General features: G+C 41.5%; 1 protein-coding gene across 17 annotated transcripts in view; it reads left to right on the forward strand.

Annotated features, from left to right (window-relative positions):
- ABI2 (abl interactor 2) overlaps positions 1-18,897 on the forward strand; it is a 78,127-nt gene that overhangs the window by 16,300 nt on the left and 42,930 nt on the right. For 16 of the 17 annotated variants that reach the window (XM_087950010.1, XM_087950074.1, XM_087950021.1 and 13 more), the window contains exon 2: positions 17,855-18,022. In XM_087950010.1, the coding sequence (XP_087806136.1) occupies positions 17,855-18,022 (168 nt within the window). Of the gene's footprint in view, positions 1-8,850; positions 8,970-17,854; positions 18,023-18,897 lie in introns of those variants that run through there. The other variant, XM_087950105.1, reaches the window with a different exon arrangement.

The raw sequence follows: 18,897 nt of genomic DNA on the forward strand, positions 1-18,897 counted from the left end.
TGCCATAAGTAACGGGGGAGGAGGGGAGATATTGTCTGGGAAGAGAGCTGGAGGTGTTACATTCTTGTGCTGTGTAAATGAGGAGTGGGGGGGGGAGTATAAATTCCTGCTTTTAGGTTTCTATTTCTCGCTTAGCTTTCTTTTCTCTGCGCAGCTGCAAACCTTTATCAAAATATGCCAAGGTCAATGGACAGAGACCTCATCACCACCTGAAGATGTCCACATGATCATACTCAGAACTTTTAATTGGAAGAATCTTTTGAACTATGGGGGATGGGAACAACTTCATCACTTTGTATATGTGATCTGCGCGCCTAAATTCTCAGATTCAGAATCCTACTTGATGCTACCACTTCATTTTTCAGTAAAAGAATTCTTTTCTCTAATATATGGAGTCTAAGTATTTCTTTCTTGGATTTTGAATGGAGCACAAACTGACACAAAGTCTCATCATCGACCATAGGCTGTTGAATCAGGGCTTTTATAACCAAGGCCTATGAGACTCAGGCTGTTCCCATACCCAGATGACTAACCGCCCATTCAACAAGAAGTGTAGTTACCACAGCTGCCTGGGTGACGCAAACCTCACTTGAGGACATCTGCAAGATGGCGACGTGGTCCTCCCCATCTCCTTTCATAAGGCACTACAAACTGGACACATATGCCTCGGCAGAGGTGGCCTTCGACAGAAGAGTGCTACAATGAGTACATACAGATGGGGGTTCACAGGACCAGACTTCTTCCCTCCCATAGGGACTGCCAGCTTTGGTATGTCCCATATGTGTGGATTCTCCCGAAGGCATGCTGGTATAGCTGTTGGCTTACCTGAATGCAGTTTCTCAGCATGCCTTGATAGAATCCACTCCCACCCTGGCAACTGTCTGGTCCAGTGTCCAGGTGGGAGGCAGAGCCAACACCACAAAGAAGATGCCTGCGCCTTCGTCGTGACTGGGGCCTGGGACTTCCTGGCCTGACAGGAAGAGGCATGGCAAAGATTGATGACTCAGAAAGGCATATTCAACCCATACGTGTGGATTTTCTTATAGATAAATAGAGATATGTCGCAAAGCCAGATTATTTAAGAAAATATTTAAAAAATATATGGACAAGAATTACCTCATTTAATAGTACTACAATTAGCTTCTGAAATTGATTATGTAAATTCTTGAATATTTCACAAAATATTGTCTATTATTAGTTTTAACATTTTTTGACAATATGAATTTAAACATGAAGATTTTAAAATGTTCAATATTGATTTAATTACTTTACATTTTATCAAAGAAATTTTCATTTTAATCCTAAGGATGTTGAATTCTGAATTTCCAGGATGGAAACTGTTGAAGTCATAGTGAAATCTAAGGTGTGTTGTGTATATTATGTAATCATCAGGATTCAAGTTGAAAAAGTTTAAACTATCTTCATCAATTCTGGACTATTAATTATTTTTCTTAAGCTATTCTGTGAAAGGAGATACAAGCGTAAGCTAAGGTTAGTTGAAGAAATTTCGGATTAAAATTGCTGATTACTCCCAGCTTTCTGGAAAGATTCTCCTGTGGCTGCCACTGGCTTGTTTAAAGCTTATCATGCCATGTGCTACCAAATAAAGGAAATAAGCTAAATGAAGCTGTAGGATATTTTAGGTTTGATTTTCAGTTAGTGAAAGCAGCAGTGCATATGACATGATAAAGGGTTGAATGAGCCATTGGTAGCTGTTGAGAAGCTTATGAAGTAATAGGAGCAGCTAGTTGGTACAATAAGGGATGTTACAATTTATGCTTATGCCATGTGAATGTGTCCCAAGAAGTTCTTTAAATAGAGAATATTTGGCAGAAAAGCATGGGTTAATAACATAGAATTAATTTTTCTGAAGTCTCAGGTAGTACAATCTTTGCTGGGCCCTTTTGACCAGTGCTGCAATGTGAGCACCCCAGGTCAGGTCCTCTTTTATGCTAACACCCAAAAACTTAAAACTGGCCACTTGCTTCACTCAGTCTCCATTGATAAGCAAGGGCTGGATGTCCCATCTGTTCCTTCTATAGTCCACTATAAGCTCCTTGGTCTTATTGGTGTTGCGGACCAAGTTATTGTCTCCACACCACGAAAGCAACCGGTCCACCTCATCTCGATAGGCAGACTCATCCCCCCGGAGATGAGTCCCACCACTGTTGTATCATCTGCAAATTTAGTAATAGTATTACTAGCGTGAGTGGGAATTCAGTCATGCACATAAAGAGTATAGAGTAAGGGACTCAACCCGCAACCCTGTGGTGTACCAGTGTTAAGAATAAGGGCTGAAGAGGTATGATTATTTAATCTGACCCTCTGTGATCGGCCAGAAAGGAAATCCATAATCCAAAGGCAGATTGAATAAGAAAGTCCAAGGTCGAGAAGTTTAGACACTAGTCTATGTGGAAGAATTGTGTTAAATGCAGAACTAAAATCTACAAAAAGTATCCTCACATAGCCCCCCTGCTGTTCTAGATGAATCAGAGCAGTGTGAAGAGTGATAGCTATAGCGTCCTCTGTAGATCTATTTCTTCTGTATGCAAACTGGTGTTTTATCAAATGTGTGCTGAAGACCAGAAATGATGTGCGGGCAGACCAATTTTTCAAAGCACTTCATGATAGGAGTGAGTGCCCCTGGTCTATAATTATTGAGGTTATTGATAGGGAACTTCTTTGGCAGTGGAACAATGGTGGAAGCCTTCAAAGAAGATGGAATAGTGGACTGGGATAAAAACCAATTGAAGATCATGGTAAAGACTCCAGCCAACTGATCAGCACAGTGTTTAAGCACTTGATCAGTGGCAGGATATTTTTATTTTAACTGTAATTTTTAGACGTGCAAATTATGTTAGTATTCTTAATAACAAATTTTTATGTATAACTACAGAGTTCTAAACTTTTCTTCTTGGCCCTTTGGGTAAGATTATGTGTAGTATAGAAGAAACCGTTGCTAATACAACCTGAACTAGGCAAATTTTCACCTCAAACCCACATTATGGCTTTTTTGAGAGTTATTCTCTGTACGAAATCTGTCTTTTCCGGCTTCCTGATTTAAATATATATTTGTGTCTGGCATATGGCCAGTGATTTGTGGAAGACTTTATTTTCATCATTACCAAGTCAGATAATATAATGAATTACAGTTAAAGATGTAAACATTGTTTCCATTTTCTAGATTCTAATACAGGTTTTAAAGGAGCTAGTATTGTTTATTCAGAGAGGAGCTCTTTCTAAGAAAAAGGTTTTGCCATCTTTGGTGAATATTATATTCTCCCTTGTAAGGCTGTGACAGGTGAGGAATGGGTGTTACTCCTATCCTAGCTGGTTGGACTGAATCTGTCTAAAAGGCCTATTAGCTTAGCTCTACCCACTCTGGGTAGCGCCTCCCAGCTTTTGCTCAGTCCTACAGCTAGGAAGGACGCATAGCACTGCCTCCCCTGCCTTTGGTTTTTTTCCCCCCAAAGGCAGCCTTGCAGGAGAGAATTCTAAAACAAACTACCTACAGAAAAAAAGCCTCGAAAAGGCTCGCCTTTTGAATTTTGCAGCTCTGCTTCCCAGCTGGGGCTCGGAGCCGCACAACAGCTGAGGACTGCTCCAGCGGTCCGAAGCAGCTTGCAGAGGGCCGCGGGGACGATTGAGGTCCTCCAGTGAAGCATAGCCATTTTCGAGGGTGGAGGCCTCTTCTTGGAGCTTTGGGGGCGTTTCGGAGCCTCTGCAGCGAAGAGGGAAGCCACGCTTTGTGAAGCGGACTTCTCAGCGGCTGCTCCAACCTCCCAGGAGCAGTGAAAGGCCAGGGATCCCTCCGCAGGGTTCCCTGGTGAAGCAGGCGGTCTTGTGGCCAGAAGTGGTTATTTTGAGAACTCCTCGTGGCCGATGGCCATTTTGAAAAGCTTCCTGGGCCTGAAGCGGCCATTTTGAAGAGGCCAGCCTGCTTCTTCTTCAACTACTCTGCGCCTTGCCAGGAGTCTTTTCTGCTTTCAAGATGGCTGTAGCCCCTAGGGACACCAGGGCATCTGGAGCTTCCAAAGCTCAAAGGCAGCTCCTCTTGCTTCAAGTAACAAAGAAAAGCAGCCTGCAAAGAAGGCCTCTAAGGCAGTGGAGGAAGATGCTTCCAGGCGCCATCAGGCCATAGAGAAGCACATTGCCAAGGTACAAAGGGCCTCTATTTCCAGATCTCCAGAAAGGGAATCTTTTCCTGCTTTGCATCTCAGTGAGGTGGATCTTCAAGAGGAACCTGGTCCTTCCTCAAGAGCCATTACCCAGGCTTAGTCCCCAGATGCAGCCGGAAGAGAGGCCTCCCCTCGGAGGTGGAGAGTCATCTAGATGATCACCAGGGTGGATTCAGAACTGTACCTTGGCAGGAGTGTGCAGGCAGTAGGCCTAGGGTGGATCCCTCCCTTACCCCTACTGCAGCAGGAGTTAGATCTGCAGAACCTTCTGATCCAGCTGTCCCAGTCAACCTGCAGCTCTTGATTGACAAAGGCCATCAGGAAGGGTATCTCTGAAGGTATGCAGAGATTTGCCCGTCACTCTTCGGTGGCTTCTGATGTTTCAGAGAGACAGTCCCGGGTTCAAGAGTCTCTTTTTTCAGAAAGAGGTTCCCCGGTTCAGAAACCAGTTTCTGTTTCAGCTTCGGCCCTCACTCCTGCTGTCGCTGATGAATCTTCCGAGGTTAGTGAACCTGACAAGAGGGAATCTGATATGTCAGAAGTTGAAGGGTCTTCCCATGAGATTCCTGTGTTCACTGGATGTTTTTTTAAGCATGCCTTATTCTTCCCCTTGCTGTACAAGGTGAGAACCACGGCCAACCTGAAGGCTGCAGATGATGATGAAGCAGCTACCCAGCCTCCAGTGGAGTCAGATATCCTCTTCGACGAATTGGAGGTGAGGAAGGAGGAAGGTACCTTCTCCCAGGCTCTTTCTGAAGGTGGTTTGGAAACAGTGGAGTCACCAGCCTCAGGGCCCAATCCCCTGTCTTCAGATCGCAGGTTCTTCAATGTGGGCCCTGAGCTCACCAAGACCATTCAGGTGCCCTCGGTTGATGTGCCAGTGGCGACTTTGGCCTCCACCTCTTCAGCCCTTTCTGATCCAGATGATGTCCTCAAGGCGGAGGAAAAGCGGATCGAGCAATTGCTCCAGAGGTCTCACCAGGCGGCTGCCTGGGCAGTCAAAGCTTCTACTGCAGCTTCGTTTTTCACCAGAACGTCGCTGAAATGGCTGAAACAGTTGCAGGACAGGATCCCAACTACAGATATTCAGGCCCATCAGGACCTAAATAAGATCGTGGCTGCAACTGAGTTCATGACTGATGTCACCCTGCATGGGGCGAGATTTGCCACCAAAGCTATCGCTTCTTCGGTGGTGGCCAGGCACCTATGCTGGTTGTGCAATTGGCAGGCTGATGGAAGAAGAAAGTGGAAGCTGGCCTCTACTCCAGTTCAAGGAGACAAGCTCTTTGGGGAAGCCTTGGAACCGTTCCTGGTCGAAACCAAAGATAAGAGGAAAGTGCTTCCATTCCTGTTCAAGAAACCAGAACATCGGCCTGCTCCGTACTACAAGCGCCCTTCGTTTAGAAGTGAATCCAGCTCCAGCGCCCAGCCAAGGCCTCTTACCAGCAAGGGCAGGCAGGCCAATCGGCCCTTTCGACGAGGAGGAAGTCGCCCATACCATCACCAATGCTACCATTGTCCATTCCTTTCCCATTGGTGGTCATTTAGCATGGTTTGGCAACAAATGGGGAGAGATAACTTCTGATGCCTGGGTGTTAAGCGTTGTGAGATCAGGTCTTTCATTTGAGTTCTACTCCACTCCTCTGAGGTTTTTCATCTCCTGTCCCGTTTCTAGGGATTCAGGTAGAAGGCGGCTCACGGAGTCAGATATCCAGCATCTGCTGGATCTCAAGGCCATCTAAGAAGTCCCTCTGGACCAATGGGGAACGGGGTTTTACTCCAGAATATTCGTTATCACCAAACCCTTGGGGAGGGGTGGAGAACAATTCTTGACCTGAAACGACTCAATAAGTTTATTGTTTACAGGCGTTTTAAAATGCATTCCCTCCAGACCATTCTGCGGGGGGGACGGACGTCCTCACATCTATTGATTTGACGGAAGGTTACTTACACATTCCCATTTGTCTTTCCCATAGGAAGTTCTTAAGGTTTTGTTATCAGGGACAGCACTATCAATATAGAATTCTTCCCTTTGGTTTGTCCTCTGCCCCTAGAGTTTTCACCAAAGTTTTGGCTCCCTTAGCAGCACATCTTCGTTCCTTTCCAGTGCGTCTGCTTTGTTATATAGATGACATTTTGATTCTGTCTTCTTCATTTCAAAGGGCTCAAAGAGATTTGCAGACCACTATCTCAGTGCTGCAGGATCTTGGTTTCTCTATCAATATTAAAAAGAGCCAATTTACTCCATCAACTCATCTTTTTCATTTGGGGGCCATAATTGACAGAAGGGTGTCAGGTTTTCCTTTCTCAGGAAAGGAGGGACAGCCTGCAGGGCTTGGCCAGGAATTTCCATAGTATGGGTTCTATTCCTTCAGCTCATCTCTCCCAGCTTTTGGGTAAGATGATTTCTTGTATTGGCATTTTTCCCTGGGCCAGGCTCCACACCAGGGCCCTTCAATGGTTTTTATTGCCTCACCAGAAGTCTGGTAAGAGTCATTCCTTAATGAAGGTGAAGTTACCCAAGCAAGTTTTGCTTTTCTTTCACTGGTGGCTTTCCAGTGCCATTTCTAAGGGCCAGTCCTTTAAGGTGGAGGACAGACTCATCCTCACAACTGATGCCTCATTGTCAGATTGGGGTGCTCATCTGGAGTCTCACATGGCTCAAGGTTTATAGTCTGTGGAGGAACAAGGTCATAACATTAATTGGTTGGAGCTAAGGGCGGTTTGTTTAGCTCTTCGAAAATTTTCTCATCTTGTCTCTGGGGAGCATGTTCTTATCATGACTGACAATGTGGCCACTAAAGCCCACATTAATCGACAGGGGGGCACCAGGTCCAAATCCCTTATGACAGAAGTGGAGGCTTTGGACAGATGGGCACAGCGGCACCTTCTATCCATCTGAGCTGGCTTGGATAATGTGCAGGCAGATTGGCTCAGTCAAGCTACTATAGACCACTCAGAATGGAGCCTGCATCCTTTGCTCTTTACTCCGATTACTCAGAGGTTTGGGTTGCCACTCCGTTCAATGCCCAGTTGCCCAGGTTCTTAACCAGATTTGCTTCCCCTGGGGCGGAAGAGGCCAACGCCTTATGTTATACGTGGCCTCCAACTTTGATGTATGCTTTCCCTCCTTTGCCTTCGCTGGCAGCGGTGATTCAAAAGATTTTGAGATAGAAAGTGGAAGTGGTGTTAGTGGCTCCCTATTGGCCGCAGCACCCCTGGTTTGCGGATTTAATCGGTCTCTCAACCTTGGTGGATTCCTGAAGAGGATGTCTCCTCCAGGGATCCCTGAGTCATCCGGAGCCCCAGTGGCTACATCTGACAGTTTGGTGATTGAGTGGGGCATCCTAAAACGTGTTTATCTCTCCAACAAGGTTATCAGGACTATTCAGGCCTCCAGGAGACCCTCGACCATCCATATTTATGATGCTACATGGCAAGCTTTTTCCAGTTGGTGCTCCAAAGCTAACATTCAACCTTTAGAGGCCTCGGTGGCTAGCGTATTGGAATTTTTACAGGCTGGATAGAGGCCTGTCTCCCAATGCCCTTTGCCGGCCAATGGTGACTATATCTTCGGTGTTGGCTTGTGGCAAAACAGAGTCCTTATCTCAACATCCTACAGTCCTTATCTCAACATCCTACAGTCCATAGGTTTCTCAGAGGAGTGGCCAATCTTTGCCCTCTGGTGGTTAACAGGTACCCAATGTGGGATCGGCCCAGGGTTTTGCAGTCCCTTATGAAGACTCCATTTGAGCCTCTTCGCCAGGCTAGTCTGCACCTTCTTACCCTGAAAGTGGCCTTCTTGGTAGCGGTCACATCTGCCAGAAGAGTTTTGGAGTTGGTCTCCTTCTCAGTTCACCCTGATCTCTCTGTTTTTCACCCTCATCAGGTGGCTTTATGTTTGGACCCGGCATTTATCCCCAAGGTCAATACCTTGTTCCACAGATCTCGAGCTGCTTCTTCCAGATTTTTGTCCCCATCCAGTCCATCATGTGGAAAAGGCTTGGCACACCTTAGCTGTGTGCAGGACTCTGAAAGTTTACATCAAATGAACTTCTGAATTCCGTAGGACAGAATCCCTTTTTTTGTTCCTTCCGACCTTCCTCGTTGGGGGGGGAAAGTGACTCCTTCCACAGTCAGCAGGTGGATTAAGTCATGTATAGCCAGAGCATACTTGAGTTGGTCCCTTCTGGTACCCAGAGGTATTACAGCGCACTCTACTCACAATACTGCGACGACTGTGGCCTGGGCGACGCAGGCATTGGTGGAAGAGGTCTACAAAACAGCCACGTGGACATTCCTGTAGCCTTTCATCTGCCACTACCGACTGGACACCTTTGCTTTAGTGGATGCGGCATTTGGCAGAAGGGTCCTGCAACAAGTGGTGTTGGACCATGAGAGCCAGGACCAGTCTTAACCCTCCCGAGGACAACCCAGCTTTGGTATGTGCCATTCCTGACCTGTCGCAGCCTTACAAGGGAGAATGGGTGTTGGTTTACCTGAACACCTGTTCTCCTTGTAGGCAAGACAGGTCAGTCCCACCCTAAGGGAACTGATCCTTTCAGGGGCGTATGGGAGGGGGGAAACCGATAACAGTCTTTTTTTTAAAAAATGTTTTTCCACAGAGGCAGTCCTGTCTGTCGTGTTGTCTTCGCAGAAAGCTGGGAAGAGCTACCCAGAGTGGGCAGAGCTAGGCTAATAAGCCTTTTAGACAGACTCAGTCCAAGCAGCTAGGATAGGAGCAACACCCATTCCTGACCTGTCTTGCCTACAAGGAGAACAGGTGTTCCGGTAAACCAACACCCATTAACAATATTTTACATTGGGATTATTTTTATTTTGAAAAATAGATTAGAGATAATGTAATACTGACTGTGTTAAAAGTGATGAATCTTTAATTTTTTCAGAAGTAGTTTGTTATTATACTGTAGTTTAGGGAATGTTTGTGTTTGCATTGTGGAGAAATATGAAATGATTAAAACTAGCAATTTACTGAAATCATATTAGGTCTCTTTCCCTCTTACATAGTTTTTAAGAAATAAAATGGGATTTGACATTGTTGAATGTTATTTCAGTCATATTGTTGTTATAATATAAAGTATTTCTATTGCCCTGCTATAATACATTTACAAATCTAATGTTGATTTGCACCAGTTATATAAAATGTAGGACAGAGCTCGTAGAAAAACATTTTTATGATTGATTTCACCTGTTAAATAATTTATGAAAATCTCATAAAAATAAAAGCTGCTTACTTGGCCCTCAGTGAAAGAAAAATTCCAACACATTAATAGTCCTTCAATTTTCTATTTAAACCTCCAGAATTGAAAAATTGTACTTATATTTGTTAGTAAAATGCTCAGATATTTTTTGGTTTTTTATTCAAATTGAAAAGATCTTTAAATCTCAAAATCGTCTGTTTTTATTAGGATGGTTTGGGCATGGTTTGAGAGACCTCTAGGAAGTGAACTGCTACCATTTCTATCTTTTACCCTGTCCTGAAAAGCACCTTTGAAAGATCAATAGATAAACTAAGACACCTCAAATTTTGCCTTATTATTACAAAGAAGTGATTTGATTGTTATGCACCCCAGTTCTTCTACTTCTCTGCCTCCCAGTTTTGACATTTAAAATCCTAAATGGAGTTCAACGTTCTGTAGTCTTCATGTCACAAGAAGTTGGGCAATTTTAACTTATTTTTCTTTTTTTCTTATTTCCTTAAATATATTCTATATAAACTTCTGCATGTTAAGAATTTCAAAAACATGTAGACATTCTATCTGTCCATCCATCCAACCATTAATCTCCCAAACAAAAAATCGTTACGTCTCATACTTCTCATTATTCCTAATAATATTGCATTTTGCAGTTTAGAAAAACAATAATATGATAATCTATATCAGTGGTGTCAAACTTGCTGCCCATGGGCCTGATGCATCACATGCTGGCCATGCCCACCCCTGGTTTAGCGAAGGGGAACAAAGTTGTGATATGTCATATGACATATGTAAAACTTTTATAAAATAAGTGTATTTTTATTGCTCAAATCATATTTTAATATAATGCTCTCCCATTGTGCTGATTATAGCTGACACTATTCAGTATTAATTGGTTAGGTAATGGGAGATATAGAACTTGCATAAATGGTCCAGAACTTTCAGGTGAAGGGTGCTATTCAAGTTTGGACATTTATTTTTGACTATCAAGAGTAGATTTAGAAAAGTGCTTTGAATATTGGGCTGTTAGGGGGTAAACATATCAGTGAATGTACATTGTCGGTGCAACACATGAAACCCAAATCATCCAGTTGTTAATGGTAAAAACAGTATATTTATAATTATGCAGCCAGATGGTCCTCCTTTCAACTTTTTATAAAAAGAAATTGTTAAATGATGAAACTAATTCTTTGCCAAAACTGGTTTTACCAGTTGGTTTATAAATTGGGGAACTTCTGGCTGATGTCGCGATGGGACCAGAAGCAAAGAACAGAGTTCTCTGTTCCTGTGCTGGCTTCTCACTGTTTGTGGGCTCTGGAGGAACCGAAAACCACCCTGGAGGGGTGGTGAAGCCAAGGAGGGGCGTGAGGTCCTGGGAGAGAACACAACTCTCCTGTGGAAATCCTGAGCTTTTTCCCTCTATGCCACGACAGAGACAAGGGGCTGATCAAAATGGCCACCAAAAAGTTGGGACAGCCGTGACCATCCAAGCGCTGTGCAGGAGTGGAGATAGTAAATGGTGTCTGGAGCAGGATGAGAAGAATCTTCTTTATCTAAAACTTAACCCCAAAAGCCTATCTAAAAAGGAACTTACTGTTAATTTTAAAGCGGCAGTACAAGCATTTGGAGAGAAAAAAATTAAAATTGAAAAAATTGAAGGCAAATGTTTGGAAAATATGGAAAATTGGAAAATTACTGTATTGAAAAGACATTTTAAAATGCTGGAATCATATAAGTTAAAAAACTAATATCTTACTATTTTGGATTGCTATTTTTAAAATCAGAGAAAACTGGTCAAAATTGGAACGAGGCACCAGCTGCTGACAGAAGGAAGGAACAACTTACTCCCAAAGTTGGAAATGTTATGAAGTAATTTTGAAGATTTTGATATAAGATTGAATTTATAGACTTATGAAGTTTTTGGAAAATTCCAGAGACAACCCAGAGACCCCAGAAAATTACATTATAAAACTGGTGGGAAAATTTATGAATATATTACCCTTGGATAAGAAATAGATTGATTAACTTTTGAACTCAAAGACTCCTGGACGTTGAATTTATAGCTTGAAACGTGAGGTTTGGACAATTGGGACAAAAAACGGAATAAATAAGAATAAAGATGAGTGAAATATGTAGAGAAATTGAGTCGGAATTACGAGATATATAAGATATTCTGAATAGAGGAGTTGTGGACAAAATACAGGGTGTGTTAGAAAAGCTAGAAATGGAGTCGCAGACAGCAGAAACACAAGCAACAGAAAGAAAACAAGAAACCCAGGAAGAGGAGGAGCCAACTGGAATTATAATCAGAAACAGAATGGATGATACAACAAATGAAAATAAAAGGCAACAAGAAAATAAAACTTAATATGATAATGATCAAGGCAATAAAACAAGGGGGGAATGTTCTTTAGGGGAAAATTACAGGAAATGGAATCTCAGAGAAAACATGCTGAGAGGATTAGACATTTGGAAAAAGAGACAATGGAATTTAATAGAGTAGGGAGGAATGAGTAAGGGGAAAGGTAAAATAAAAATAGAAAATGGGAGGCAAACTACCGTGTTTCTCATAAAATAAGGCCGGGTCTTATATTTTTTGGAGCCCCGAAAAAACGGCTAGGCCGTCTTTTCGGGGGTGACTCAATTCCCCCCCTTGCATCCTCATCTAGAGTGCCCCGCGGGCAGCCTCGCCACCAGCCGCTCCTAACGGGTGATCATGGCAAAGCGCAGAGAGCTCCCCACTCCCACCAAACACCTTTGCTGCAGACCCAAGACCTTTGGCACCTGCCGCTGTTGCTTTCCCTTCTGCCCATTCCGCCGCCACGTTTGGAGCTGCTGCTTCTGTGTTTGGAGTGCCGCTGCCATTTGGAGTGCCGCTGCCATTTGGAGTACCGCCGCCACGTTTGGAGCTGCTGCTTCCGTGTTTGGAGTGCCACTGCCATTTGGAGTGCCGCCGCCATTTGGAGCACCGCCGTCATGTTTGGAGCTGCCACTTCCGCATTTGGAGCTGCCGCCGTGTTTGGAGTGGTGGCGGCGCTCCAAATGGTGGTGCTCCAAACAGCAGCAGTGCTCCAAACGCGGAAGTGGCAGCTCCAAACGCGGCGGCAGCTCCAAATGCGGACATGGCAACTCCAAACAGCGGCAGTGCTCCAAACAGTGGTGGGGTTCCAAACGCGGCGGCAGCTCCAAATGTGGAAGTGGCAGCTCCAAACGCAGCGGCAGCTCCAAATGCAGAAGCGGCAGCTCCAAACAGCAGCGGTGCTCCAAACAGCAGTGGTGCTCCAAACGTGGAAGTGGCAGCTCCAAATGAGGCGGTGGCATGGGCAGAAGGGAAATCAACAGCGGCGGGCCCTGAAGGTCTTGGGTCTGCCGCAAAGGTGCTTGGCAGGAGTAGGGAGCTCTCCGCGCTCTGCCATGATCGCCCATTAGGAGCAGCTGGTGGCGAGGAATTGCTGCCCGCGGGGCGCTCCTAACGGCAAGTCCTAACGGCCCTTCCCCCCATTTTGCATTTTTTAAAATAGGCCTAAATTTGGGAGGAGGGGCTTAATTTCATTTTATGCCTAGAAAACATGCTGGGTCTTCCTATTGGGGGAGGTCGTATTGTTGGAGAAACACAGTAGAAAGAGATGAATTAATTATGAGAACAAGAGATGATGGCTGAAGAGGAAAAGATAAGGATTCCACATGAATGTATGCATTAATATTTAAGATGTATAATTGTTAATAGTAATAAATATGAAATTAATATGGTATTAGAGGATTAGCATTAAAGATATACAATTGAACTGTAAGAAATAAAAAACTAATACTCTGAGGTAGGAAAAGAAATTATGTGGAATCTGACAGATTTGAAAATAAGGTAAAATATGCTAATAGCTAAAGGGGAGTATAGTATAACTAGAACGGTATAATAAGTTAAATGTCAATAGGATGTATATTGTTTGTTTTATTATAATTGGGAGTAGGAAGAAATTTTGTTTTAGGTGTAATGGTGTCATAACCAAAAATTAAAAAGGGGATAAATAAGTAGAAAACATAAATTAACATGAATTTATGAATGGCTATTTGAAATATACAATTAGATAAATACTGCAAATATGACTATTAATCTGGACTATATAACAAAATAAGGGAAGTTAAGAATATAGAGACTGATACAAAACAGTATATGAGAATATTGAATAATTATGATTGATATTATGTATTAATATCAAATCATGTAATATCAAGGTGAATAATAATAATATCAAGGTGAAATTACTTTCGTGTTTGTTCTAAAATGTAAAATAATCTGGAACCACACTGCTCATGAAATGATGTGTATATATAATTCGTTGAACATTGCAAATATAACTACCGTGTTTCTCACATAATAAGGCCGGGCCTTATTTTTTTTTGACCCCCGAAAAAACGGCTAGGACGTCTTTTCGGGGGGTGACTTAATTCTCCTCCCCTTGCATCCTCGGGTGGGTGGGCGGGCGGCGACAGCTTGGATATTCGGGAGACCTTCGGGTTCGGGCCACCGTTGCTTTCCCTTCTCCCTTGCTGCCGCGGTGTTTGGCGCAGCCACGTGCGGCCAGTCAGGGCTCCTCCCTGCAACCGGAGCCCTGAGGAGACACTTGGCTTCAGGCGCTCCCGTCTTCCCTTTGCTTTCGAAGGTAAAGCGAATTATTAGGCGCGCAGCGTAGGGAGGTCGGGGAGGAACGGAAGAGGCCCCGGGAGATTAGCCTCCCCACGTGGGGTTGGGCTGCCCTCTCGGGCAGGGGAGGCTTTGTAAAATAATTCGCTTTACCTTCGAAAGCAAAGGGAAGACGGGAGCGCCTGAAGCCAAGTGTCTCCTCAGGGCTCCGGTTGCAGAGAGGAGCCGTGACTGGCCGCACATGGCTGCGCCAAACGCCGCGGCAGCAAGGGAGAAGGGGCAGCAAGGGAGAAGGGAGAAGCAACGGTGGAAGGTCTCCCGATATGAAGTGCCCCACCAACGCAGGCAGCACCATATCCGGGCATGCAACAAAAGTACTTACTAACGGCAAGCCCCCCCCCGCTCTCCCCCCCCCATTTCGCATGTTTAATATGGGGCTTAATTTGGGGGGAGGGGCTTAATTTGATTTTATGCCAATAAAACATGGTGGGGCTTCCTATTGGTGGAGGCCGTATTGTTGGAGAAACACGGTATTAATATAGAATCCATGATAAAAGAAGAGATGTTAAGGATGTAGAGATTGATACAAAATAGTATATGAGAATATTGAATGATTAAGACTGATAATATGTATTAATATCAAATTATGGAAGAAAGTCAATAATACCAATGTGAAAATATTGTCATGTTTGTTTTAAAATGTAAAGCACCTTGGAACCACACTGTTCACACAATGATGTGTTTATAGAAACAAAAAATAAAAAATGTATTTAAAAAAACCCTTCAAATTGAAAGATAACTAGAGTACTCTATTGGTTTTTTACTCAATTAAATAAATATACTGCTTGTTCAGAAATATGCTGGTTTTTTGACAATGCATATCTGACACGGATTGTAATGGTAAATCTGAGAAGAAAGGATATCATAAATACTCACATTGAGCCTACTTATGGCTAAACACATTTAATATGATGACTGTTTTAACCAGTTTTTGTTCTGTACTCGTAGTGCTTTTTAATTGTTAATTGTCATTGTTATTTTATTGATTGTCAATTGGATGAACATAAAATATAATAACGAAACATTGTGCTTGGAATGAAGATCATAAACCTATGTGGTCAATTCAAATTCCCTTGGCCATATTTAAAATGCAGTGTTAATAGTGAAATAATTTTTTTGCCTAAATTCTATGAAATTCTGTGAATTTAATATTCATTTTTTAGTTATTCAGTTTTAGCTTTTACAGTAGTCTTTTCTAGAAGAAACAAAAATTGCAGATGGTCTTTGATCAGCGATGTTGACAGCAAACTACTATGATTCAAAATTGATGAATACACACATGGAACAAAACTAACACATTCTGCCATTAGATACTTCATTGTGATGTGTGATATAAATATGCCAGTCGTATTATTTGTCATGAAACATGTTTTATTAATCAATCCCCCCTTATACTTGCATGAAAAGTACTTATTGCTTATAAATTCCCCAGGCTATAGTGGCAAGGGGAAAAATTGTTCAATAAAGGAATTACTGAAAGGTGAAAAGAGAAACTACCAAGTTACATCTATTTTATTATAGTTCCTTTCTTGAAATAATATTGGGATTACATATTGTATTGAATTGTATTGTAGTTTTGGCTCTGGGCTTTCTTGAAAAATATAGCTAATAAACATTTTTCGATATACCACATCGTTAAGGGAATGACAATAAATATGTTAAGCTTCTTTTGTTTTGATTAATTGATTGATGGATCTAAGGAAACAGTTTTATTTTTAGGAGGCAATGGGACATATATTATTTGCTAGACTTTATCTAATCCTGTTGATAGCTATTCTCCCAGCTTGATGTTTTCCAAATATGATTGGACTAGTATTTTTAAAAAATCCCATCTAGCATGTCCCATAAGCATACATGGGGATTCTGGATTTTGCATATGAAGTGGATTTTTCTCCAGGTTAATGCATGAAAATAATCTCATTGTATTGTGAAACAATATTTTGTGCCTTGATAGAATTGAAAATACAGCTCACTAGAGCTGCCAATGCTGCCTGATGATCTTTGTTACCAAGAAGTGATTTGAACTTATATATCTCACCAATAAGGCTTATAAGCCTCTGGGAGGCTTATATATATTGGATGGTGCATAAATCATGTACTCCAGTGTAGCACAGATAAGAAGCAGATACATTATTCTGTTTCTTTCCAGGCTCCATCTATTTGTGTGTGTGAGTGTGTGTGTGTGTGTGTGTGTGTCTTTTAAATTCCTGAAATAAAAATCATAATCTTTATTTTTAAGAAAATATTTTGGGAAAATATTTTAAGAAAATGCTATGTGCATATCTTGAAAGCATTGTTAAAAAATATGTAAGCTGGTTAAGTGAATCTGCTTCCCCATTAACTTTCTTTGTCAGAAGGTCGCAAAAGGTGATCACATGACCCCAGGACATTGCAACCATCATAAATACATGCCAGTTGCCAAGAGTCTGAATTTTGATCATGCAACCATTGGGATGCTGCAATGGTCATATGAAAAATGGACATAAATCACTTTTTTCAGTGCTGATGTAACTTCGAACAATCACTAAATGAATGGTTGTAAGTTGAAGACTAGTTGTACTGTACAGAAAACTTGATTTACGATCATTCATTTAGCAACTGTTTGAAGTTACAGTGGCAGTGAAAAAAGGGACTTGCAAAGAGACCAGTCCTTGCCTTTATGATCATTGCAGCATCACCACAGTCACCTGATCAGAATTTCGGTATTTGACACCTGGCATTATTTACAATGATTGCAGTGCCCCAGAACCATGTGATCACTATTGGCGACCTTCCCGGCCAGCCATCTTCTGACAAGCACACTCAGTCGGGAACTGAATTCACTTAAGGACCATGTGATTGCAAAAAATAGTAAAAAAGATAGTAAAATCCCATGCAACTCATTTAACAACTGCCTGGTTTAACAATGGAAATTTTGCTCCCAGTCGTGGTCATAGGTCGAGCACTACTTGTAATGCATTTTAAATTATGAAATAATTTGGAAACTGAAAAAGTAGAAATGCTTTTTTCTTCTGACTATGAACAATACTAAAATTAAATTACCAATAGCATCTGAATAGATCTCCCCCCCCCCATTTTAATGAATTGATGATTGCTCAGAATTACCGGGTGTGATTAAGATTACATTTGCTACTTTCATACATGGTTTGGAATCAATTAGAGGTAGGAAACTCCTATCTCTATATGGAAGTTTTTTCCTTTAAGCCAGTTCTTTTATCTTTTCTCATTTTTTTCTGATGCCAGCAATTTATATAATAAAACATGAAAGAACAATTTGACCTAAGAAAGTTGTGAGAAATGACTGTCAGCTTTGGAAGCCATATTTAGACCAGATGCTCCCACATTGCCACATTTTTGAGCCTGGGAAAATGGGAGGGGGGAATTTCTTGGAGTGTATGTAGTTAAACATAATATTCTTTTTCTAATTCAAGGTCATGTTAGTTTGCACATAAGTGAGGGGAAGTGTCAAGTTGATGGATGATGATTGGGGCATGTTATGTGATGATGGGTGCAGGAGTTGGATTTGTAGTTTTTACTTATTGCAAGGAAGCTCAGAACTTTCAGATTTGGGAATTTGTGCCAGTTTACTATCCAAATAAAAAAGAACTTTTGAGAAGATGTCTGTCTCGGGGTTACTGGTTGGAGTGGAGGTTTTCTGGAATGCTGAAAATGACTATAATGTGTATATTGGCTTAAAAAGTTGGAAGATGCACAAATTGTATATGAAAAATGTACATTTTTGATTATTATTTTTTCTTTAGTCACCAGATAAACAACGGGCTCTAGAAGAAACCAAAGCATACACTACTCAGTCCTTAGCTAGTGTAGCCTATCTGATCAACACTTTGGCAAATAATGTTCTCCAAATGCTGGATATCCAGGCATCCCAGCTTAGGCGAATGGAATCGTCAATCAACCACATTTCCCAAGTAAGATAACATATTTGCTAACTTTATATTTAAGGTCAGTGTAATGCAGAGAATGTTGCACTGTATGCAGATACTATCTGCTGTCTTTTTGTTTTTATGGAAAAATAATTATTTTTCTTGAAGAAAATAAAATAGGCACTTTTTGAATAATAAAAAAACTTCATTAGCCAGCTTTACCATGTAAAATTCACACTTGAAATGTATGATTATTGCAACAAATGCCGAATATTACTATTTATTGTTTCCTTGGGATATTTTGCTAAAATTTTAAATCTGAATTGTCAGTTTCCCAAAATGTTCAATTATAGCAATGAGTTGATTCAGTTATTGGGACCTGTAGCATTAAAAAAAAATTCTACAAAGACACTGAAAATATAATTGTCTTCCATGACACTGTCTCACATTAGATAAAAACAATATTAGCAAGCATGGCATAAAATTATTCCTTTCATTCCAGGAAGTCCATATTGGGACAGTAAATGTTTTGCATAGTTGTATCTAATGTTAAGTTTCTGTAGAGATCTTAGAGAGCAGCAGACCTAGGTATTTATAATAGACGGTAATCAATGTACAAAAGAAATCCATAACACTGTTAATCACATAGAATGATTCATGAACATAGAATCATGTTTCTGAAAGGAATATATTTTCACTTAATGTTAGGGAAAATGTAACTTACGACAATGTATGTCATTTTCAATTATCAATGTATTGTATTTTAAAAAAATTTGTTTTTTTTTCTTTAATTACTTAGTATAGCATTAGTATAAGGACTATTCTGTATACCTCAGAAGTTTTTGTATTAAATTAAATGTTATTATAACAAAAGAAATAAAACGTAACTCTTGTACCTGTTTTATTTAATGATCTTTAAT

The sequence above is a fragment of the Notechis scutatus genome, chromosome 1, assembly GCF_049901735.1.
Source record: "Notechis scutatus isolate UNSWTSFEM ecotype Mainland chromosome 1, rNotScu1.2, whole genome shotgun sequence".
NCBI lineage: Eukaryota > Metazoa > Chordata > Lepidosauria > Squamata > Elapidae > Notechis > Notechis scutatus.